The 24,440-nt window shown below is 43.5% G+C and overlaps 1 protein-coding gene across 2 annotated transcripts in view; it reads left to right on the top strand.

Moving 5' to 3' along the window:
* CNFN (cornifelin) overlaps positions 1 to 22,588 on the top strand; it is a 37,900-nt gene extending 15,312 nt beyond the window's left edge. The window contains exons 1-5 of one of the 2 annotated variants that reach the window (XM_061596946.1): positions 1,113 to 1,127; positions 7,404 to 7,541; positions 16,874 to 17,005; positions 20,950 to 21,086; positions 22,298 to 22,588. In XM_061596946.1, coding sequence (XP_061452930.1) covers positions 16,882 to 17,005; positions 20,950 to 21,086; positions 22,298 to 22,387 — 351 coding nt within the window. In that variant the 5' untranslated portion in view covers positions 1,113 to 1,127; positions 7,404 to 7,541; positions 16,874 to 16,881 and the 3' untranslated portion in view covers positions 22,388 to 22,588. Of the gene's footprint in view, positions 1 to 1,112; positions 1,128 to 7,403; positions 7,542 to 16,873; positions 17,006 to 20,949; positions 21,087 to 22,297 lie in introns of those variants that run through there. The other variant, XM_061596945.1, reaches the window with a different exon arrangement.
* Positions 22,589 to 24,440: the final 1,852 nt, after the last annotated feature.

Genomic DNA, 24,440 nt, shown 5'->3' with positions numbered 1-24,440 from the left:
TAAGGGGAATGGGGGATCTCGTAACAGCTTTCAGCACCCTGAACAAACTACACTTCCCAGGATTCTTTGGGGGAAGCCATGACTGTTAAAGTGGCATCATAGTGCTTTAAATGTATAATGCAGATGCAGCCTCTGTCATTATTGTTTAGGCACTGGGCAAGCTCAGTTTTTGTTTTGATCCCTCCCACCACCACCCCAGGCTCTATTCCTCTGGTGTGTTTTTTCCCCTAAATATTTTTTGCACTTCTGCAAATCTCAGGTTGTGCTGAGTCAGCTGATACCTCCCTCAAGTGCATGGCTGTTGCCATTTCAGCTGCATAAGCACTCCAAAAATTGAAACTGCTATTAATATATACAGCACAACCTTTAAGACCATCCAGGAACACCATATATTTAAAGCATATGGCTTACCCCCAAGGAATCCTGGGAAAGGTAGTTTGTTAAGGATGTTGGGAATTTAGCTCTGTGAGGAGTAAACTACAGTTCCCAGGATTCTTTGGGGAACATAGTGCTTTAAATGTCTGGTGTGTACATAACACCTCTTCTGCTTGCCATCTGGGTGCCATGTGAAGAATGCAGTGGTATGCATCAAGGGTCTCTCATTGGCTGTTTGTCCTCAGCTTTGGAATTTTCTTCTGCCAGAGACCCACCAAATGCTGAGTCTGGGAGCCTTCTGGAAGCAGGAACAGACCTTTTCTTTCCAAACTTACCTTTGGTGGTCACGGACACACAAGTTTGGCTTGGAATGGAAGGAAGGAAGGAAAACTTCAGGAAACCAGATTTCAACTGAACATCAGGAAAAACTTCCTAAGTGTTAGAGTGGTATGAAAATGGAACAAGTTACCTAGGGAGGTGGTGGGCTCTCCAACGCTGGAGGCATTCAAGAGGCAGCTGGCCACCTGTCAGGTAAGCTTTAAGTTGGATTCCTGCATTGAGCAGGGGCTTGGACTCGACGGCCTTACAGGCCCCTTCCAACTTTATGGTTCTTTGATTCTGTGATCTAAGAAGTCAACCCTTTACACAAAGGTGCTCCAAGTAACTCTAACGTCATTTGGTCTCCTTGCAGTCACCTCTGATTAGGGTTGCCCAGAGACTCTGGATTTTGGGGGTCCTTTCCAGGTCTCCAGGTGAGTTACCCCAATCTCTGGACTCTCAGCTTTCATTTTAAAACATGAAGTTTCTAGGTGGTCTGGTTCAAGAGATATACACCAAAATGTCAGCCGCTCCCCCCCCCGCAACTTCTGCTAAATGAGCTCATAACGCTCTAACCCCACTCTTTCATGTTTTTAGCAAATAAATGAAGTCAGGGTTGTGATTGACAAGGGATTTATTGACCTCCAGGCAATAGCTAGAACCCATTACAAGGCCAGAAAATGGCTGTCTTTTTCTGCTTGTCTGAAAATCTCATAAATTGTGTGCATCTCAGGAGATGTAGAACAAAAAAATCACAGCAGGATCTTGGTAGGCAATTGTTTACTGTAAATAATTTCATTTATAATTATAAGAAAAGTGTAAATTCAGGGTTTTTTAAATTACTTGCAAAAATAACATCATATACAAACCTCAATATGAAGCTTAATCCTATACTCACTTTTTTGGGAATAAAGCTGCAATGCTAATCCCACATACCGGGAGTAAACCCCATTAAATTTGATAGGACTTACTTTTGAGTAGATATGGTTAGGATCAGAGCTTGGAAAAGTTACTTTTTTGAACTACAACTCCCATCAGCCCCAGCCAGTATGGCCACTGGATTGGGCTGATGGGAGCTGTAGTTCAAAAAAGTAACTTTTCCAAGCTCTGGTTAGGATTGCGATGTAAATCAATGGGACTTTTGAGTGAACATAGCAAAGGATTGTGTTTGTGTTGTAAATCTTTATCTCCCCCTCAAATTCTATTTTTAAAGCTATTAGGCAGGGCTTACCTAGGTGTCACAGCTTTTATTTTGTAGGAAACTAATACTGATATTTTTTAGGAAAAAAACCAATGTTCTACAATGACCAACTTTCCAACAACCCTATGAGGTAGGGTTGGAAACCAAGGCAGCTCACAACAAGAAATAAATTCATTTAAAATCCAATAACCATAAAACAAATATAAAACAGTTGCAAAACAACTTAAAGTGGCATGATTCTGAATTTTGGGTTGGGTGAGTGAAGTTCTTATCATTTGAGGTTGCAGTCCTGTGCACGCTTCCCTGTTTGAGTAAGCCATTGAATACATTCTGGGTAAACATACATAGGATTGCACTATAAATATTTTTACAGGTTGTGTGAATAATAAACATCTTTGACAGTCATGCTTATATAAATATTTCTTCATACGATGTCCCGATAAGTATCTGATTTCACACTATGGTTGTACATTATTATTTCCTCTACATTTTAAGTGTGCCCTTCTTCCTTGAGGTGGTCATGTTCCTCCTCTGTTGTTTTCACTCTGAGGGGCAGATTAGGATGAGAGATGGTGAGTAGCCCATGGTCACCCAGTAAACTTTGTAGCTGATTTAGTTTTAAACATTAATTACAATGATTCATATGCAGGCAAAATTTATGAAGTAATGCAGATCCACCTAATACATTTAAAGCACATCCAACCCGCACTGAAAGTGCATGATTTCCCCCAAAGAATCCTGGGAAGTGTAGTTTCCCTCTCAGAGTTAAAAGTTCCCAGCACCCTTAAACTACAATTCCCATGATTCCATGGTAGGATTCATATGCTTCAAATGTGTGTTGAATATACTTTAAATGAATGGTGTGGACCTGCCCTAGAGATGCTGTGCATTCATGAGTGAATTGAAAAGAACTATTTTAAAAGATACTTTTTTAAACAGGGGAAGGGTTGTAGCTCAGTGGTAGGGCATATGCTTTGCATGCAAAGGTCCAAAATCCAGTCTCTGGAAGAAACTACAGTAGGGCCCCGTTTTACAGCGCTTCGCTTTAAGGTGCTTCGCTAATAAGGCGGTCTCAATTACATGCAATTAGACTAAAGCCCCACTCATATAGCGCTTGTTCCACTTTTACGGCGGTTTTCGGGCATCTCGCACCATTCTATTCAATGAGTTGCGCTTTACAGAGGTTTTCACTTTACAGCGGGGTTCCCAAACATAACCTGCCATATGAGTGGGGCCCTACTGTATTGCCTAGAATCCTAGAGAGCCAATGCTAGTCCATGTCATCAGTACTGAGCTCAATAGTACCAAATGGCCCATGTCTGTATAAAGCAGATTCTGTTGTTCCTAAAAGAATAAAGAGATCCAAGGGCCACAGCGACTCTAACATTTATGTATGTATTTTATTTACAACATTTACATACCGTTTTATTGTAAAAAACCTCAAAGCGGTTTGCAGAACGAATTAAAACAATGAAATTATTGGCAAAAACAGTTACAGACAGGTATTTTAAAACATTCAAAATAATAAAACCAACAATGAGTTAAAAACAGATAAAAAACACAGTAGCTTCTACATGCGTGGCTAGGCTTGCCTAAACAATAATGTTTTTAACAGGTGCCGAAAAGAGTACAATGAGGGTGTCTGCCTAATGTCAATAGGCAAGGAGTTCCAAAGCATAGGTGCTGCCACACTAAAGGATCAATTTCTTACAAGAGCAGAACAAGTACTATATGGAACCCGTAACATGGAAAGCACACCTTGAACTTGGCCTGGTAGCAAATCGGCAACCAGTACAGATTTTAGAGCAGAGGTATTATGTGCTGATAGGGTCTCACTCATGTCAGCAATCGTGCCACAATATTCTGCAGAAACTGCAACCCCAGGGTCAGGTTGTGCTGCATGGGGATTTCTGTGACCTTGGCTGACTGGCTGCCAGGATTTTTTTTTTTTAGTTTTGGTTCTGAACCCTGACTGGTTGTGGGGTGCTTTCTGCCTTACTTGTAGAAATCCTGTTGTGGCTGGTATGGTATTGCATTTAGGAATCATCACTGTCTTTTGTTTTTCTATTTGCATTTCATTTACCTCTGGCCTTACTCCCTTACATCCATAGAAGCAACAACAGTGTTTCCATGCACTCAGCTCAATTCTCTTAAACCCACTGATCGATGCACCTTGTCTGCATGCTGGCTTGTTTCTTGCCCAATAGTAGTAAAAGAGAATTCACATACTGGGAAGTGTGGCTTCAATTGCAGTTGTTTCCAAGCTACTGCCTGTGAAAGTAGACCAAACCAGATGTGTTTTCTCTCTGTCAATTGTTACTCACTGGAATTGGGTTGACTGTCAAAGTGAGTTTATAGCAGCCCACAGGGTAAGCAGAAAAGATTAGAGAATCTTCTTAACTCTTACTCATTTCTCAAACCTCTCTCTGCAGTGAAGGGTCAAGTCTGTAAGGAAGTTTGGAGCAGCCACATTAAAAGGCAAGGAGGGCATTACAAGCAGGGGATTGCCAACCCTGTTTTGATATTGATATCTTTGCATAGAATCCCTAGTCAAGTGTTACCAACAGCACAATCCTATCTGCTCAGAAGTAAGTCCTATTGAGATCTATGAAGCTTAGTTCCTTAGTGTGTTTAGAATTGCATCCTTCAGGGGCATCCATCTTTACTCCTGAGTGCTCCCATCTAACATCTTCACAACACTAGGCTCCCTTCTTCCTACAATGGCCTTCTGGTGACTGGCCTGGCCTGAGGACACTTAGTTTAAGTGTCCCTGCATAGGGAACCTGGGTAGGGAACATTTAATCTAGCCTACTTGCTTCTGGCAACAAGAGTTTAAATGTTCCCTACCCAGGTTCCCTATGCAGGTGAGAAGGAATGATCCCAACACTTCAGCTGAACCTGGGAACACCCTCATTTAGCTTAGATATCTATCTTAATTTCCAATCAGAGAATTTTTGTTTGTTTGAGTGGTATGCTCCAAGCATCTTTGGTTGATGCTTAATAACATCACTAGGACCTGCCCCTATGGTATCACCGGGGCCCGCCCCTGAAATCTCAGGGTTTGGGATACTTCTGACCTGGCAACCCTACCTCTGATCATTGATCAACAAACAGAAGGTGCAAGAGTCATTTTTCAATTAAATATACATTTTGATGTGGCTCTTTTTATTAATATACAAATCCAGAAGAAGCAAATGCCCACATTTTTCTTCTTTGCGTCATTTGGGTAAACACCCCATGTCAGGTCTAGCCTCCTGACATCTGCATGAGTCCAAAGTCTAAGGTGGTGGGGAGGTAGAGACAGACCTACAGAGACAAATATTTACATCTCCAAGGGCACACAGGGCTGGCTTACTACGTCTTCCAGGTGGGGACATTTTCAAGATATCCATAGTGCTCTCGGATAGGGATCGGCCACTGGCCTTCAAATTGTGGCATGGTTCCGCTTGAGAGGTGCAGAACACCTGGAAGGAGGACACAAACTTCCATGGAGGGATAAGATCCTGGAGCAGGTGGGGATCTACCTCCGCACTTCCCCATGACCTGGGTATTTATTCTACCTGTACATTGCCTTTCTCTTAAGGAGTTTAAGGTAGCATAAATGGTCCTTCTCCCTGCATTTTATCCTCGCAACAACATTGTGGGGTAAATTAAGCTGACTGCCCTAGGATCACCCAGTGAGCTTTGTGGCTGAGCGGGGATTTGAACCCGAGTCTCCCCAACCCTAGCCTGACACTCTCACCACTACACCACCCACACTGGACCAGCAGCTACCAGTAGATCGACTCTTAGTGATTTGTATGAGATCAGCAAGTGTTTCACACTCCAAATACTTTTACAAGAGGAAGAAAAACTGCAAGATTTGATTTAAAAATATGCTTTGTGCCGTGGCTGGCCTTACGCTAATTGCTCGCTTGTTGGTCTTCTTGTTTCTCTCTTGTAAAATATGAGTATTAACTGAATGCCTTTGATTACACTGTATATGCATTACACGCAGATTATCAATGAGCCACGGCATTTGATGCAGGACTGCATTTCATTTGTTTGCGTGTGTGTTTTTATTGCCCTGAGGAGGGAATCAAGATGAGGACTGAGGCCCTCCCATAGGAACATAGAAAATTGCCTTATGCTGAGTCAGACCATTGGTCCATTTAGCTCAGTATTGTCCACACTGACTGGCAGCAGCTCTCCAGAGTTTCAGGCAGGGAAACCCTCCCGGCCCTACCTGGGGAACCTCAGACCTTCTGCATGCAAGGCAGATGCTCTACCACTGAGCTACGGCCCTCCCCCAGTACCATGGTCCCAACATAAATACCTCTTTCAGGGTGCTGTCCCCCACCCCGCCCCCCTGGACAGAGGCTGCCATTGCTTTCCCTGGCCTTCTGACCCTGAATCCTGGGAACTATAGTTTGTTAAGCATGCTGAGAGTTGTTAGGAAACCCCTGCGCACCTCACAGAACTACAATTCTAATTTTATTGAAAGATAACAAGGTCATTATTACATAGTTTGCCAGCATATTGCCAGTCTGCTTCTGTGCTGGAATTGCTTTTTAATATGTTTTTAAATCTTTTTTTTAAAAAAAACAATATGTTTTTTAACCTTTTGATGTCTTCAGAGCTTTTTTAAAGAATGTTTTTAAAGTTGTTTTGTTTTAATGTATTTTAAAAGCTGTTTTTATGATGTTTTAAAGTGTTTTTAGTGCTTTTGTTTGCCACTCTGGCCTCCTGCTAGGAGGAAGGGCAGAATATAAATCAAATAACAAATAAATAAATAAATATGATGCTCACATGGACATCCATTTGGGTACAAAGCAGGGATCCTCGGGGAGAGGACAGCAAACAAGGGCTCCTCCTGGGTTCTGTGGGCTAACATGCACTTTTAAAAGCATGAAACAAAGAAGTGATGGGTGAATGGTGCTTTTCATTGAAAATGTAGCCAAAATGATGGGGGGAGGGAAGGAATTAGGGTTGCCGGGTTCTTGGCCTGAGACTGATCCTGTATTTTTAGGAGAAGAGAAAGTCAGCCAAGTGCAGGTGTTCTTGCAACGCTGTAATGGGAAAAACCACAAGGTGAAATTCTCCCTTCCCCCTGAACAACTTTTAAAGATACAGAAGACTGCTTGGTTGCCAGGCCTGGCCTCCAAGAGGTCTTCTGTATCTTTAAAAGTTGTGGACAGTGGTGGCTGGTGGCTCCATGTCAGTGGGGCAGTGGAATCCACTCCAGATTTTAGTCCAAACTTTCAAGGAGCTGCACAAGGTGCTTTCAGCAAAATTTGGACTAAAAACCAGAGCGTATTTCCCTACCCCACTAACATGGAGCTACTAGCCACCACTGACTGTGGAGCGGGATGAATGACTTTTCCTTTTATTACAGTTCTTTCCCAAATCACACCCACTTTCTTTATGCAGCCTCACAGTAACTCACAATCTTCAAGTCCTCTCCTCCACCTTAAATCCCTTGCCTCTACCCAGGTGACTGTTTTCTTCCTTATCTACTCTCTCCCCACAGCAAACGGCTACTTCCCCGCCCTTCCAAGAGAGTATATATATATATATGAGGCACCAGCTGAACCCCACCCAACTGGTTTCTTTACCTGAAGTCATTTGGTCAACACAGAACCTGAAGTTCCAGGGAGGAAAAAACCAGGTAAGGGACAAAGGCTTATACAGAAATGTTAGCAAACTTTCCACTCATGACTGGTTGGTGTTTGGGCAAGGTGCGAGGAGGCTTGTGACCTAAATGGCAAATGCATGACTTTTGGAAGGGTCTGCATCGGGCTGTTCTGTGCTACCCTCCAAACTGCTTATATGTGCTGATATGCACATGACAAGTGCACTCGTGCCCAGTGGCTTTCTGACTTTTAACTTAACAGGGGACCAATTTCCACATTGGTTTATCTGCTGTGTGTGGCTTGCCATGAAACCCTGGAATGTTGCAGATGATTCCGGGAATCCAGGGAGATGTTTAGGGCACATACTCATGTAGGCTGCTGCTGGCTAGGCATGGTGAGCTTCGCTGCCACACTGTATGAAGGTTGCATAGACCATACCTTAGGCTCCCCAGGTAGTACACATTGCAGGAAAAGGTTCCTAGCAGCGAACAAGCTGCCTTTTGGAGAAGCTGATCTGCCATGTAAGGGTTCCAAGGAAGGAGACCTGCAGTCAGAGGGGGGCAAATGGGGACTGTGCCCCCCCAGAGCTGTGCTTCACACACACACCAGGATTTGGAGGGGGGATTATATTATTTTTAATTTGTGACATGACAGACAATGACAGCCTCCATTTCAAGAATGGCAGCTTGTTTTAGGAAGAGGAGCAGTTCAAGAACAGGACTCTCTGAAAAATCACAAGGCAGAGCGAGCGCACAACAAAAGCCTCATCTGGAAGAGCCCTCCAAAGCCTGCTCACTCAAGACCTTCCCTGACTGAGGGTGGATTTTTCATTATCACAATCACCCTATAATTACTTGATTCTGAAAAAACAGTCTGTATAGGAACATGACCCTTGAAGAATTAAATATTAGAAATTTGTACTACGGACTAGAGTTAGACTCCACCCTTAGGACTTTCCTTTGCTCTGCTTTTCATTTTCATTTTCAGTTGTGCTGTCTACCCAGTCAACAATAAAGAAGCATGTTTTTTTACCTGCAGTAAGAAGGAAGAGTTTGTTTATTCTGCAGTTATAATGAACAGCGCAGGATTGAATACATATTGCTAAAGGGTGAAATAAAGAGATAACTTAAAGTGATCTGAAGAAAATGGCTACCCTTTACTCTTTTAAAGCACTCACTATACTCACAATCATACTGGCTATTCCCCCCCCTTTTTTTTTCTTGATTACTTGATGCCAAATGATGAAAACAGCCCTAAAGGAATAGAAATATTGCTGGGTATTCTACAGTTAGCTAGCTAGCTGGCTGGCCACCTAGGCTGTAACTCAAGCCTAATTTCCCCAATATGTGCAGCTCAGCATGGGGCCTTTTCAGAAAAGGCTTGTGGACAGAAAAATCAAGCCAGGAACCAATAAAAGAAAAATCCAATTACTGTCTACAATTACTTTGTCCTTTAAATAGCAACCAGTTAAAAAGTTTTCCCTTGATAGTCCAACACAAAGAAAAATCTAAAGGTCAGGAACAAGACAAGAAGGAGGGACTCTCAAGGAGCATTTAACAAACACACCCTACAATATTTATTTTCTCTCTGTGCTTCCCTAAACTTGTAGCATGGACAAATTTGTTTTTCAGGTGGAATCCAAAACTGAGATACCTAATGCAGCATCAAAGCGAAGCTCAAGAGCTCACTGTCTTTAGCAAAGTAATCCATTTAATGAAGAATCAGAACACAGGGACAGACCACAGGTGAAAGGGTACTCTAGCTATAGGCCTTTGAGTCTGATATTCCTGGGGATCTCTCAAAAAAGAGTGAGACAGTTCAACTGATTAAATTTCATTCGTGTAAGTTAACACATTCTCTGCATGGAGGAGGAGTGATGGGGAAGGTCATTCCCCAGGCCTGGCCCTCATGTCCTCTCCACCGAGGGAGGGGGAGAATTGGCTGGCGCTATACACCTCCCCCCCAATGCCCCACCTAGAAATGTAGCTGCCCCGCCTAACAAGGAAGGCTGGCTACAGGGCTGTCCAAGGCTCCCTGGGGATTCTGGACACAATTCCGGAATTGCAGCCACAGCCCGTTGGGCAGCTCTCCCGCTGTCTGTGACTGCTCTCTCCACTTTGCCAGGTTGTGAAAATGTGTAATTGCAGTTGTTACGCAATTGCAACCAATGACTCTCTCCCTCCATTGTTTTCTGCAAAATGTTTGAGCCAAGGGGGTAAAGTAGAATACTGGGGAGATGTGTGTATCTGTATATGCCTTAGAGACGAAGTTCTTATTTGGGCAAGCACAGATCAGTTGTTTGCTTTGCCTGAAGAAGGAAACACAGAAGAACTAGTAAGAAATGTCTGGTGTAGGGCAAGTGTGTAAATCACTCCACCTTGGTGCTTTCCCGATGTCTTAGACTACAACTCTCATCAGCCCCAGCCAGCATACCTGTGCTAGCTGGGGCTGATGGGAATTATAGTCTAAAACATCCAGAAACTGATTGAAGTATTTTGAGGCCCAGGCAGAAAGTGGATAAAGTAGTGAGATCAGGATTGGCCAGTAGGGGCTGTGGAAAGGGTTTGAACTGACTTTGGAAGAGCCACATGTCCTACCTTACAGAGGACTGTCCTCTATTTGAAGGAGTCCTCTATCTGAAGCATGTTTTAACGATGAAGAATCCTCAAGAGAAAGGAGTGCCTTTGAAGTTGCCCATCAACAGCTAGCACCTGGACAAAAGACTGAGCATGAACACTGGCTAGTGGTCCCCACTAGGATGAGATATATTTCCTGAAATTAGAGTAACTACTTCTCAATTTGCATTTATTTATATTTATTAAGATATGCAAATTTTACGTAAATCTCTGCCCTCTTTGAATCTTGTTTTGAAGAGATATAAAAGTGGCCACTCAACTGCACTGAATTAGAGAGGGTGTTGGAAAACAAGCTATGGTGCAGCTGCTAAACTGATAGACCCTAACTTGAAACTGGGATTTGAATCCCAGCTGAGCCAGTGAACAGGATTGCCACCTTTTTTTTCTGGCCCCGTTTCTGTGTACTTAATGGTAGTCTGGCACACAATCTAGCAGGTAAACAGTCCCAAGCAAGTAAGGAAGAAAATATCACTTGCTTCATTTCGTTGCGTCCAGTTAGTATTAAAGGCAGGAAAGGAAAATCTCTGGGTGTACCTTGCATAACCCCTCAGATTTATATGTCTGTAAAAGGAGAATGCTTGACATGCTTGCAAACAAGAATGAGGAGGTTCATAACACTATACATGCTAGAAGTATGCAACTGAAGGTGTTTTTTTTTTCATGTAGACTAGCCCCTTAAAGATAAATTTCACAGGCATACATTCATGTCGGCCTGCACCATGTAGAAGTTAGGATGCACTGCATTCCCAAGAAATCTAACTTTGTTTAAAAAGCTTAAGCCCCAATATTTGGAAGTCAGCTGCATTGAAATCAATGGGATTTACTTTCAAGAAAATGTTTTTAGGATTGGACTTTTAAGCTCATTTATTTCAGTGGAACTTGAGCACAGTTAAGTACTTAATTCCCATTGATTTCAACAAGACTTTCTCCCCCATAAAATCCTGTGGCACCTTGGAGGCTAACTAGTTTATTGTGGCCCGAGGTTTTTCCTCCTATAAGGAGATACATCTTCATGAATCCACATCTCTTAAAATGAGGTTACCGAGGGGGGAGGGGGTCTGGCTGTGCTAGACTTTTAACAGGGTTTGATATGCAGAGATCAGCAACTATAGCTTTTAATGGCAGGGAGTTAAATGTGTTCACCAGAGAACTGGTGAAGATGAATCCTCTCTTGTCAAAGGGACAGCTACATCCAGAACCTCTTTGAAAGTTGGCAACTCTATTTAAAACATCGAGTGTGTGACAAATATTGGCAACCTTATTTAAAATGCAGAACATCTGACAAATACAAGTACTATGATGAGAGGTAGATGTGCTGTTTGACAGTTCTTAGGAGAAGTCAGGGGGGCATTTTTAAAGAAATTGTTACTGGGTAGCCATTTTTTTCATTCAAATGGTATGCATGTGAAAGCCTCTCTTACCATGGACAAGCTCTGATATTTGGATTGAGGCAAAGGTGATTCCAACTGGAAGAAAAAGTAAACAGTGAGTGAGCACAGCCATGCAAATGCATTTACACAAGTTTCCAGCCTAGCAAAATTCTTACCCACTCATAAATACATAATCCACACCCTGCTGTAGCAGAATACTTATGAACAAAGACTGAAGATGCAGAGAACCAGACATTACAGAGTACATGAAGAAAGATATTTTAAGAAAGACTAGTGGTTTTTAATAACCCTAAGCATTATTTGTAAGGTGTTCCTGTGTTCTACTGTTTCTATTCAATTTCACTAAAACTTCACACACCTAGCCAGTGTTTCTGTGGCTTCCAATCTGAATTTGTGTTATTCGTTTATTGATTAAATTTTACGTGTCCATTTGTGCCCACTGGGTATCCAAAAGCTAGGACTGGTTGTCCATTTGGACACACAACTATTGCTTAAAAAATGCCTGGGTGGGAGGATAAGAATGTTACAGACTTTGACCATAATAGAATGCAAAGATATACTCTAGGCTTGAAAATCCTTCTGTTTTGGCAGACCCCTCTGTCTAGTGATAGTTACTAGCAGTAGCGTAGTGGCAAATTCAGAAGTGCAGGGTCCGTCCCCTCTCTTTTTTTGCTGTGGGGTTGAGAATTAGATTCTTGTTAATGCCTAGCAACCAATAAGCGTGAAAGAGGAGAGTGTTAGCAACTGAGAAGAGTCTTCTCAGTTGCTGACTTGCCTCCTTGGCTGCAATAAGCAGGAAAGAAGCAACTTAGACTCTTTTCAGTGGCTAACACACTGCCTTTCATTCTGATTGGCTTGTAGGATGCTGGAGACATAGGGACCCTGCTGGGACCCTGCTCCCAAGAAAGTAAAGGGTCTAAGACCCCCTGAGATCCTGCATGACTATACCCCTGGTTAATAGTTTAGAGACATTCCCTTCTTTGGGACACTAGTCAATGCTTTCTTTAAAAATGGCAACTTCTAGAGATGCCCTAAAGCCTCACAGGGGCTGTCAGTCAGAAGACGGTTTGAGACTGCTATATAAACTCTTGACTGGCTATGCACAGATTAAAAATTGTGTTTCATGCAATCCCTCTGGTGTATATTGAAAGACTCTGAACCATTCCATCCACAGTCCCCACATACTTTTCTTGTTCTGGGGCCAGCCCCAAATGAAGCCAATCCAGCTTTCATTTATCAGCAGTGCATGGGTGAAACTCCTAATAAGGGCTGAAATGTACACGCCATGTGGTTTCATCTGGGGCCTTGCCCCACTCTTTGTTCCTCTCCAGCACTGTAGATCCCTCTCAAATCAATGACCACATATGACCAGACAGCCCCTAAGGGAACAGGCTCCCCACTCCCCCAGAGAAGCTCTAGGGACAGAGCTCACCTAGCATTGGGGATGGAAAGTTCTGTCCATTTCGGTTGTCTCTGTTACTCATTTTTCCAATCTTTCATTCAGTTCTCCATATTTCTGCAGCAGCTGAGCAAGTGTTTTTTTTTTCAGTGTGAATTTCTCCTAACACATTTTTGTAGGTGGTTTTGACTAATATACACATTTTTGCAAGCCACTTCCCATCATATCATGCATTTGTATGTTATTTTCCCTCATATATTCCTTTTTATGCACACTTTCCCCCTAACATATGTATTTTTGTAAATATTGGTGGGTGGGTGGGTAGGTGAGCTGCATTGCAAAATTCAAACTGAAAATTTCAAAGGATGGCTGTGTTTCAGTTCTCATATTGTTTTGGAAAGTGCAGGTTTGATAGATTCGTCTTGAAGTCCAAACTGAGTTGAATTTCTCCCCATCCCTATCAAGGATGGGCATCCTTTGGAGGCAAGATCATTGGAGACACAGAGCCTTTTTGTAATGTTTGATGTACTTGCAAGCACACAAGTAGCACATAAAGTGGAGGCAAGCAGCATGCACACTCATATCAGGCAGCCAATCCATTGCCTTGCATCAGATTCCCAGAGCGGTCTTTCCTCTGGGTTCAACCTCCTCTCTAGGAACTCATTACACTTCTGGGGGTATATATGGCAACTTTTTAAAGCACATGCAAATGAACGCACATGTGTGAACATTAAGTTGTCTTCTTCACCTGGACCACAACTGGGTCGCAGTCTGATCTAAAGTGGGTCACTGCAGCAGCACTACCACCATGTGTGTATATCTGGTAAACAATTAAGGGAGAGGTCTCCAAATGCATGTTTGGGTTAAAGATAGGAATTGGGGAGAAATTTAATCCAGAGCACATTTAAAGCCACATCTTATCAAATCTGCACATCCTTTGAAATTTGCACTTATCTGAATTTTGTGATGCCCTTCTCCAACCAACCAATGTTTACAAAAATGGATATATTAGGGGCAAATGTGCATAACAATTATTTATTTATTTATTGTACTTATATACTGCTCCATAGCCAGAGCTTTCTGGGCAGTTTACAAAAATGAATATATTAGTGAAAATAACAAACAAAAATGCATTATATGATGAAAAATTGCTTGCAAAAATGTGTACAGTGGTCAAAACTACATACTAAAATGTGGAAGAATTCTCATGAGGATTTTTTTTTAAAAAAATTGTGAATGACTGCAGAAGACTGAATTTAAGATTGGAAAAAAGAGAAACTGTGAGAAGCAAAACGGACCAATCTTTACATCCGTAATCCCCGGTCTGACAAAGGTGGAGACTAGGTGTAGAGAGACCTCTCATGGTGGTGAGGCTTGTTTTGAGTTATTGATAGCTTGTAGGAGGAATGCTCCCTCAGTTTTTAAAAACAGTGCAGGACAAGCTATTGCAAAATCAACAATACAAGAGAGAACACAGACATCCAGCAGCTCATAATGGTGCGTGTGCACGCACATATGTGCACTTTCTTAGGTAGTGGTCTTTGGCATCCAAATTAGTGTGCTGGCATGACAATTAGGGTATAATAAGCATGTCTCTATTTTCATCTGTGACATTCCTAAGCATATGTCACCATCATACACACACTCCAAACGGATCCCTGCATTGGCAACTCATTCTGAACTCCTCCAGACAACCTGTTATTCAGCATTCATCCTGATTTGTTTGCATAAAGCTTATGCAGTGGTCAGAAAAGTTGTGTATACACCACATATTGAGAACACATTATTCCCCCAAAGAATCCTGAGAACTGTAGCTTACACCTCACAGCACCCAAAGCAAACAACAGTTCCCAGGATCCTTTGGAGGAAATAATGTGCTTTAAATGCATGGTATGTATGCAATCTGGTCAAAATTTCTTCTGATTTATTTATGGGGCAGTTATATGACATTGAGCATTCATCCTGATTTGCTTGTGTGGTGCTTACATATCTTCCTGTTAATCATTTGTTCATTCCACATTTTTCACTGCCTTTCCCAGTCATTTCCAAAGTGCATTTGTAGCGCTAGGGTGACAGAGTGCTTTAATCCACTTTAAATGTGCAAACTGGTATCTGTTTCAATCCCTCTGGCAAAATGCTGAAAGTCTGGAGGCAGCCTCAGCTGATCCTAACCTGTTTTCCCACGCTCATCCCTTTCACAGATTTCAGTAGAAATATTATTTTCTGGAGCAGATTTCTTTGTTGTGACAGTGTGAGCTTCTTGTCATCTCAAGGCGTTTCTCCCTCACCCACCTCTTACAACATATAACCCTGCAACACACAGGCCAGCCCTGTATTGTTTAGGGAGGGAAGTTCTGCCGCTTTTTACATTTTGGCCTTGCCCAAAATTCTCAGGCTGGCTGGCAGCAAATGGGATTTCTGTCTAAAATGTCTCCATGCAAGCCTCAAGAAGGAAAACGGAAGAGCTAGTCCATGTAAACATGGCCTCAGACAAGAGCAAAAAGGAGTGACGGGCCTGTTTAAGCTGAAGTGATTGTGGGAACACAGCTGTACAAGGAGCTCCACAACAGATCAGCTATCTGAGCACGAGTCTACCTTGTTGCCATGCCAACGGTGCAGGCCTGCATCTCCCTCTACTCCTAGCTAGTGGCCATGAAGCAAAGAGACACATGGGGGGAATAAAGATAGCAGTGGAATAGAACTGACCCACAAGACACAATCTAGACCAGGAAGAGGGTCTTTTACACAACTCCCACTGAAATGAACCAGAGCTGCGCAGTTCACACATCATTTCAAAACCACAGTGAAGCTGAACTATGGTTTAAAGGCAAGTGCACGACTTGCTAGGAAGCAGCTAAAATTGTGGTTGCTTTGCACCTTCCCTGCTGCACTGCCAGGAGCTAAGCTGAACCCAAACCCATGGTTTATGTCTCACTCCAAACAAAATACAAGCTGTGTAACCAAGGTTTGTTCTTGGCTTCAGTGGTGGCTGGTGGCTCCATGGCTGGAGCACCTTGGACAGCTCCTTGAAGTTTGGACTAAACCCCAAAGTGGATTCCACTGCCTCACTGACATGGAGCTGTCAGCTGCCACTGCTTGGCTTACCACTCATGGTTTGTTCAGACATAATGCTAAGCCAGACTATGGTTTAACTCCCAGCAGCACAGCAGGAGCATGGGAGGAGTGGGGCATCCACCTTTTTCGCCCCGTGCACCAGCACACTACCCATGCACCTTTCAACCATAATTAAGTTGAACTATGGTTTAAAATGACATGTGAAGCAGCCTTTTAACATCTTTCAAAAAAGATTTGTGTAAGAATACCTCTAAGTGAATGGGACCCTATTTGATTTGATGGGAAGAGGTCCACTTTGATTTTCCACTTCAGCCAGCCATAGGGTTGCCATCTGATCAGAAAAAATGGGACAGCCTGGTTTGCTCCTGAGCCTTGGAAAGCAGTTTGGTATGTATTGATGATGATGATGATATTATTTATATTCCGCCCCTCCTCCCAGAAGGAGCTGAGGGCAGCAAACAAAAGCACTGAAAACATTTAAAAACAAAACATCTTTTAAAACATCTTTAAAAATAAATATTTAAACATCTTTTTTAAAAAACTACAAACAATTCCAACACAGATGCATACTGAGATAAGGTCTCTACATAAAAGGCTTGTTGAAAAAGGAAGGTCTCCAATCACCAAGCAACACTTTCCATGTCATAGAGATAAGTATTATCTCTGCAGATTGTACTGATGTTAAAGGCTTTAGAGCAGGGGCTGGTAGAAAACTGACAACCCTAGCCCCCCAATACAGGTGAAGATAGGGCTGCTTCAAGGGCTCACTGTTGCCCAAGGCCCATGAAGCCCCACAGCTGGGGGGTGAGGTGGGCCTGATGGTGGGAATAACTGGCATTCCTCTTTCTTTCCCCTCCACTTTCCAGGAGTCGACATGGCCTATCAGACTGAAATGATCATTGATGCCCAGCCACAAGCTGCAGGCACCAACTACACGTTCAGCAGCCAGGGAGCCTGGAATTCAGACCTGTGTGACTGCTGTTCCGATATGGGCATCTGTGAGTAACACAGGGGGGCCTAGCAGTCCCCTTCTGCCACACAAGTGGTTGTCTGTACATGGGAAGGGAGTGCTAATGAGCTGTCCGTCAGGCAATCAGCACCGAGGCCTTCAGAAGAGCCAATAAACTTCAAAAGTTAGCAAACCGAGAGGGACATACTCCAGTAGTGACTTTATTGATTGTTGCTGCTTTGTATTATTATTGTTGCTGTTGTTGTTACCATTAGTTGTACTTGCAATAAAATGTTGCAGTGCGGAGTGGTCCTATACAGGGTCCCAGCCACTCATGCCCTTTTCCAGGCTACTCCATCCCCCCCCCCCGTATTTTCTTCACCCGCAAGTCATTAAGCATTCTGTTCCCACTGGTTTCTTTTTGGAGGATTCCCTCCACCACAAAAATCCCTTTTTTCTAGTGATTTTTTGTACTTCTGTGAACCACATGACTGCTGACACCTTCCTTGTGTCTTTTTATATTGTTACTTAAAAGTGCTTGATGCCATTAGAAATGTGAAGGCCTGGGGGGGGGAATGGCGAGGGGAGGGGATTCTGCTTTTTCTGAATTTTTCTTTTTAAAAATAAAAATAAAAATGGAAAAAAACTTTAAATAGCATTTCCCCCAAAATGTTTCCATTTTTCCCCCGGGCCTTCACATCTCTAGGTGCAGTACAGAAATGAGAAATAAGACAAGCCTTGCCATCAGCCACAGGATCTAAAGGTAACAACAAGATGTATTGGGGGGAAATGGGAAAAGAGAGGAAAAAAGGAAGGAAAAGTAATTAGGAAGAATGGGGTGAAGAGCTGTCAGTAAACAGGCTGATGGCAGGAATTTGTGGCTTATGAATTATGAGCCACTGAGGTGTAGTGGTTAGAGTGCAGTGGCAGCTGCTCCATTGGGGCAAATGGGGCAGTGCCCCACCAGCCTCAGCCTGCCCTCAGCCAGCCCCCAGCTGCCTGCCTTCCCACTTGCAACCTGTCCTGGGGGTGACCCTGGCTCTGCGCTTCCTCCTCCTTAGTCTCAGTGTTGCTTTTGTAGAGCTCAGCAGGGAGGAGGGTGGGAACCAAATCAGAATTAGTTGGCTCTCTGCCTATCATTGACTCTGGTTCCACTTCCTGTTTGGGCTGCCTGGGTTCCACCCCACCAGTCTCAGTAGGCACCAGCCACCACTGTTAGTGTCAGACTAGAACCAGGGCATAATGTAGCCTGCACTATAAGAAGGAAGACTGGCAAGCTAGCCAGCCAAACTAACCCCTCCTTCTTGTTAACTTCACTGCTGCCACCAAGTGGATATTTTCATTAATCTCTGGCTGCCTCCACTAATCGACACTTTAATCTTCTGGACTCGGCTGGCCTAACCTATTCCCAATACTGGGTGGAGTGGTACGGCACTCAGCCATGGGATGAATAACAAGGCCTCAGACCAATTTTTTTTTCCAAAGCAAAATATGCTTTTACTTGAAGTTTTAGAAAGGCAACACATTAAACAGCTTTTGATAACATTATTTTAGAAATAAAGCTAATTTTAGTTTGAGTGGTTACCCAAAACAGCAAATTTTAAAAAAGAACAAAGAGAGATAAACATATCCAGATATATCTATTCTAGACTATTTCCATAACCAAATCAATACATCAATTTGCAACTCTTACTTCGGCTTCTCGATCCCTTCGTGATCTTCTTCTGGTTCTTTTTTCCTTCAGCTCTCCAACACCAGTTCTTCCAGTTTCTATCTCCAGAATAATGCTCTTACCCAATTTTCTAGCTTGACTTTTATACAATATTTTCACTTCCCCCTCCAGCCTTTCAGCCAGTCAAAAGCTGAGTAAGTTCACCATTAAGTTTCGCTTTCCCCTTAATAGCCAGGGCCCTAGGCTGAACCTTTGAGGTTCCTGCACAGAACTTCCTAAGCTAAACACCCCTTTAAAGCAGGGCTGGGGAACCTTATTGGCCATGTTGGCTCGGGCTGATAGGAGTTGCAATCCAACAACAACCAGAAGACCACATGTTTCGCACCCGTGCATTAACGTTTTAACCTTCCTTTGAACTTTTGACCCTCCTGCGCAGAAGAGCCTTTACAGTGAAAAGCAACCATTTAACAACCAAACTTTTACAACAAAAAACCCATTGCGGGTGGTATTCATATTTCTTCCATTCAGGACTCTTCCCCAGCCCAGCAAACAGTCTACAGCATGTGGCTATGTTAAACAGAGCTTGGAAAATTACTTTTTTAAACTACAACTCCCATCAGCCCCAGCCAGCATGGACACTGGATTGGGCTGATGGGAGTTGTAGTTCAAAAAAGTAACTTTTCCAAGCTCTGGCTATGTAGAACTGAGGAGACTTGGGTAGGGACCAGGGGTGGGCACCAGGGAGTACAGAAGTGTTGAGGGGGTCAAAGGTCTTTCTCTAGGGAACTAAATAGTTTCTCAAGGAACTTAATACACAGCCATAGAATCACAGAGTTGGAAGGGGTCTTGGTCATGAAATTCAACTAGCTACATTCAGACCATGGTATTCCCGATCTCTATGTTTGGATGTGAAGGTTGGACAGTGAAAAAGGCAGATAAGAGAAAAATCAACTCATTTGAAATGTGGGAGGAGAGGTTTGCGCATACCATGGACTGCAAAAAAGACAAATAATTGGGTGTTAGAACAAATTAAACCAGAACTATCACTAGAAGCTAAAATGATGAAACTGAAGTTATCATACTTTGGACACATAATGAGAAGACATGATTCACTAGAAAAGTCAGTAATGCTGAGAAAAACAGAAGGGAGTAGAAAAAGAGGACGGCCAAACCAGAGATGGATTGATTCCATAAAGGAAGCCACAGACCTGAACTTACAAGATCTGAACAGGGTCATTCATGACAGATGCTCTTGGAGGTCACTGATGCATAGGGTCACCATAAGTCGTAATCGACCTGAAGGCACATAACAACAATAAAACTCCAAGGGCTTGGGGAACCTCTGGCCTGTGGCCCAGATGTGGCCTGCTGGGGGTTCAAATTTGGCCCATGAGGCCATTTTTCCAAAACCACACCCACATGTCCCACACTTGATGTCACATGTGACCACACTTGAAAGCTCCCAGTTGTGTGCCGGCAAGGGAAAACAGGCTCTGCCTACTCCTTTGAGGAAGGACAGTAGCTCAGTGGTTCAGCATCTGGTTTGCATGCAGAAGGTCCCAAGTTCAATCTCCGGCATCTCCAGGTAGGGCTGGGACTGTTCTTGGCTTGAAACCCTAGAGAGCTGCTGCCAGTCAGTTTAGACAATCCTGAGCTAGATGGAGCAAAGGTCTGATTCAGTAGAAGGCAACTACCTACCACCCATAAGCTGATAGGTGGTAAAACCAAAGGTGCTTTAAAGCACCAAGCAGGGGTCTTTGTCAGTCCTGTGTGGACCTTTAAAGGCCCAACTTTGGGACTTCAAAGCACCCAATCACTTGGTGTCATTGCAACAACAGGTGATTGACAGATGAGAGGCCCCACCACCTCTCAAATTTGGCTTGCAAAGCTAGGATCTGATAAGGATCTGGTCTGCAGAGCCAAAAAGGTTCCCCACCCTGATCAACTCAGTGCAGGATCTGCAGTGCATAATGCAATTTTGCTGCAGCATCCCTGACAGATGCTTATTTAGCCTTTGCTTATATACCTCCAACAGAGAGTCCACCACCTCCCATGGCTGTTGGAAAGTTTCTCATAATGTTTAACTGAAATTTAGCTGGAATTTCCACCCATTTACTGTAGTCATATCCTTTAGTCTGCTCCATTTGTGTGTGACAGCCCCTTCAGACTATGTGAAGACCGCTATAATCTCTCCCTTAATCTTCTTTTCTCCAGGCTAAACATTTCCACATTCCCGTAGGACTTGGTTCCCAGAATCCACTCTGGGAATCACTTCCCTTCTTCTGGACACATGCGCAATGCTTCTCCCTCCTCTCCTGCAGGTCTCTGTGGTGCTTTCGTGCCTTGTATCCTTGCCTGCCGTGTAGCGGAGCAAGCAGGTGAATGCTGCTGCCTGCCGTACCTGCCTGGCACTCTCATTGCCCTGCGGACTGGTGTGCGCGAGAGATTCCACATTGAGGTGAAATGTGGGAAGTCAAAGAAAGATTGATGTGGGGAGAGGGGTTGGGTGGTAATTAAATGTGAGGTTGCTCTGTTGGTCCAAAAGAGAATCCTAGTCTGTTATGATGAATACTTTTATCTAGACTGAAAATATGTCAGTCAGCTAGCAAGCCTGTTAGCCACATGGGAATCATGTCGCTTCTCCTGGCATGGAGTGGTAGTGATGGAGAAGAGCTACACCTGTTGAATTTCTGCTTACCACCCATTTGTTAAATGTACCTGAAACCTACCAAGGAGGAAGACAAAAGAGGGGTGGGTGAGCTACCCTATGCTAGTTTTCTTATCTTGATTAGAGCTGGTTACGGTTGCCAACTTTTCAGTCGGCAATTAGAGATTTGCCTTTTAGCAGCAGTTTGATGTGCAGAAATGATCAAGTGATAATGCGTCTCTCCTTCTTATTAAAAGCTGGCTTTTGCATATTATGCTCCTACTAAAGGCACAAGGGCCATTTTATTCTGGCCATTTGGCAACCTCTGGTGTCAGGGATGACCCCCAAAGCAGGACCTTTTCTGAACACCCTCCCAGAGAGGTCTGCCTGGCACCTAAATTGTTTTCTTTTAGGCTCCAAGTGAAGTGTCTTTTATTTTCCTGACTGATGCTGATTGTATATTAATTTCTATGATGGCTTTCTTTTAAAAAATAAAATATAAAGTTGATCCAGTTATTACACGGGCAATGTTTACATGAACTGGTACTTCAAACCTTGCTCATTACAGTTGAACATACAACTGTAAGTTCAAAAGTCATGTGTTTGTTCAATTTTTTAAAAGTGCTACAGTAATCAGCCTGTGGATAGTGCACATTTGCTGAACCAGCTCTATGGCTGAATGCCCTTGACAGCGGCAGATGGTGGCTCCATGTCAGTGGGGCAGTGGAAACCACTCTGGGTTTTAATCCAAACTTTCAAGAAGCTGTCCAAGGTGCTGAAGAACCTTGCGCAGCTCCTTGAAAGTCCAAACTAAAACCCAGAGCAGATTCCATTGCTCCACTGACATGGAATCCACCAGCCACCACTGGTCCTTGATCTGCCCGAGTCTGGCCAACTGAATCCATAGCCGGTTAGGAATTTCTGTCATTGTGTCAATCACAAGCCAATTTTCTCTCCTGGGCGCTACACAGTTTCCCTCACCTCTGACCTTCCTTTTTAACCCAGCCTTTGTTTCCACCCAGGGTTCCATTTGTGAGGACTGGGTGGTCATGGTTTGGTGTCCACTCTGCGGTCTCTGTCAACTTGCGCGAGAACTGAACAACAGGAACTGAAACAGAAGGCCTTCACTGGCAGACCTTCACTCCTGCAAAGGAAATACAGTAGCTGGATCAATGGAAGTGAGGGGACAAGGCCAGATTCTGAACCCAGAGCATATTTTGTTGTTAGACCTACTGTAGCATCCATGCAGGACGAAACAGGAATAGAACTGGGACTTGTCTGCTTAGTCCCTGTGATCATCCTACTTGAAAACTGTGTCATAATAAAGTTATCCTTGTCTCAAACTGTGTGATGGTGTTTTTTTTAAATGGGCCAGGAAGAACAGGACAAATGAGAACCAGTGTGATGCCCTGAACCAATTTATAACTTAGTGGTGCCAAAAGACAACCTGTCCTGCTCTTGTCTGTCTAAAGCCGGGCTTGAAAGATTACTTTTAAAAAGGCATAAATAACAATTACTGTTACATGGACCCAAAAAGGAATAAATTACCATTACCATTACAATTGTTCTGAAAGGAATTGATTACTTTGCCGTTTCTCAAACGTAAACACTTCGATTACAGTTAAGTTACGTTTAAAAAAAAATTAGAGTGCCTACAAGGTGCTGGCCTTGGCTGCTGCACACCTAAGTAGCCAAAAACAATATAATCCATAAGATAGTAGTGGTGGTCTTCCCACTGATAAGGGAGGTCGGGAGGGAGGCAGACGCCACCACTCAGAGCTTCGTGCAACCTCCACCACCACATTAACTAATAACTGCCAAGCTCTGGTCTGAAGAAATCAGTTCATGAAGTTTTTCATAGCATGGAGGTAAACATTTGGGAGGGACTAAGCTCAGTGACAGACCATACGTTTTGCATGCTTCCAGGTTCAATCCAGTGCGACTCCAGTTAAAAGGATTAGGTCAGGGATGGTGGGAAAGGCCTCTGCAGGAGTGCTACTGGCAGTCAGTGTAGACAGAGTAGACATATGAAGCTAGAGCAGAAGGACAAATAGTCTGACCTGAGAGAAAGCAGCGTCCTTTGATCAGCTCCTAGGGTTGAATTGTCAACCAAGCCAAAGCACTTGTTTAAGAGACAATTGGATATTCTTTGCCAGTTTACCCCTGCCTCCTCTTCCTTCCCCGCCCTCTGTTGTTTCCCCTGTGCCAAGTTTTAAGCTCCTCAGGGCAGGGACCTGTCTTGTAATCTGTAAAGCACCATCCACACGGATATGCTAAATCAATAAATCCTAAATTCCACCGATCACAGGAGAGCTTACTTTTGAATAAACAAGCTGCAAATTTGCAAACCCAGTTGAACCATCCTATGTTACCCTCTCAAACAGCACAATCCTTTGCATGTATACTCAGGAGTAAGTCCAACTGTGTTCAGCTGGGCTTACTCCCAGGAAAATGTGCATAGTCTCCAACAAGAGACTGTCTTTGTTTTTCATCATTGTACTTTCATGTGTTTCATGCATTGCTGCATTGTGAGGGCAATGTGCCCTAAAAGGTGGATTAAAATTCTTCTGTAAAGGAAATAATAAATAAGCAAGTGAGGTTTGCAAAGCTGAGACAAGACGAACTATCCCATTAAAAACAAAAGGACTGGGCAGATAAGTGCCAGCTTCAAGAATAACTCCAGTTCATTCGCCTGGATCCACCAGCAATCAGTACAAGGAACAAATGAAATAATCATACTGCAGAAGGCTAAGCACGCATCTACCAGATACCATTCTTAGAGATCTCGCATAACTAGAAAAGAGCCCCCCCACCCCGCACAAGAGTGGGACATCTATGACGCTCCAGCTTTTGCTGGACTCCAACTCCCACCATCCCTGACCGTTGGCCGCCCTGGCAGGGACTGATGGGAGATGGAGTCCAATAATATCTGGAGGGCTATAGGTTCCCCATCCCTGCCCTTAGCAAACAAGAGAAGATGCGAGATGCCCCAGCACGAGGAGAGGAACACACAAATACACTGTACTGCAGCCTTGGCCAACCCGGTGTCCTCCAGATGATTTGGACCACAACTCCCATCACTCCTGGCATCATACGGCCATGCCGGCTAGGGCTGATGGGGGCTGTAGTCCAAAAATCCAGATGACGCCAGGTAGACAATAAAAA

This window comes from Rhineura floridana, chromosome 15 (assembly GCF_030035675.1).
Source record: "Rhineura floridana isolate rRhiFlo1 chromosome 15, rRhiFlo1.hap2, whole genome shotgun sequence".
Taxonomy (NCBI): domain Eukaryota; kingdom Metazoa; phylum Chordata; class Lepidosauria; order Squamata; family Rhineuridae; genus Rhineura; species Rhineura floridana.
Note: the sequence above shows the minus strand (reverse complement) of the source record. Positions and strands in the feature narration are given on the sequence as shown.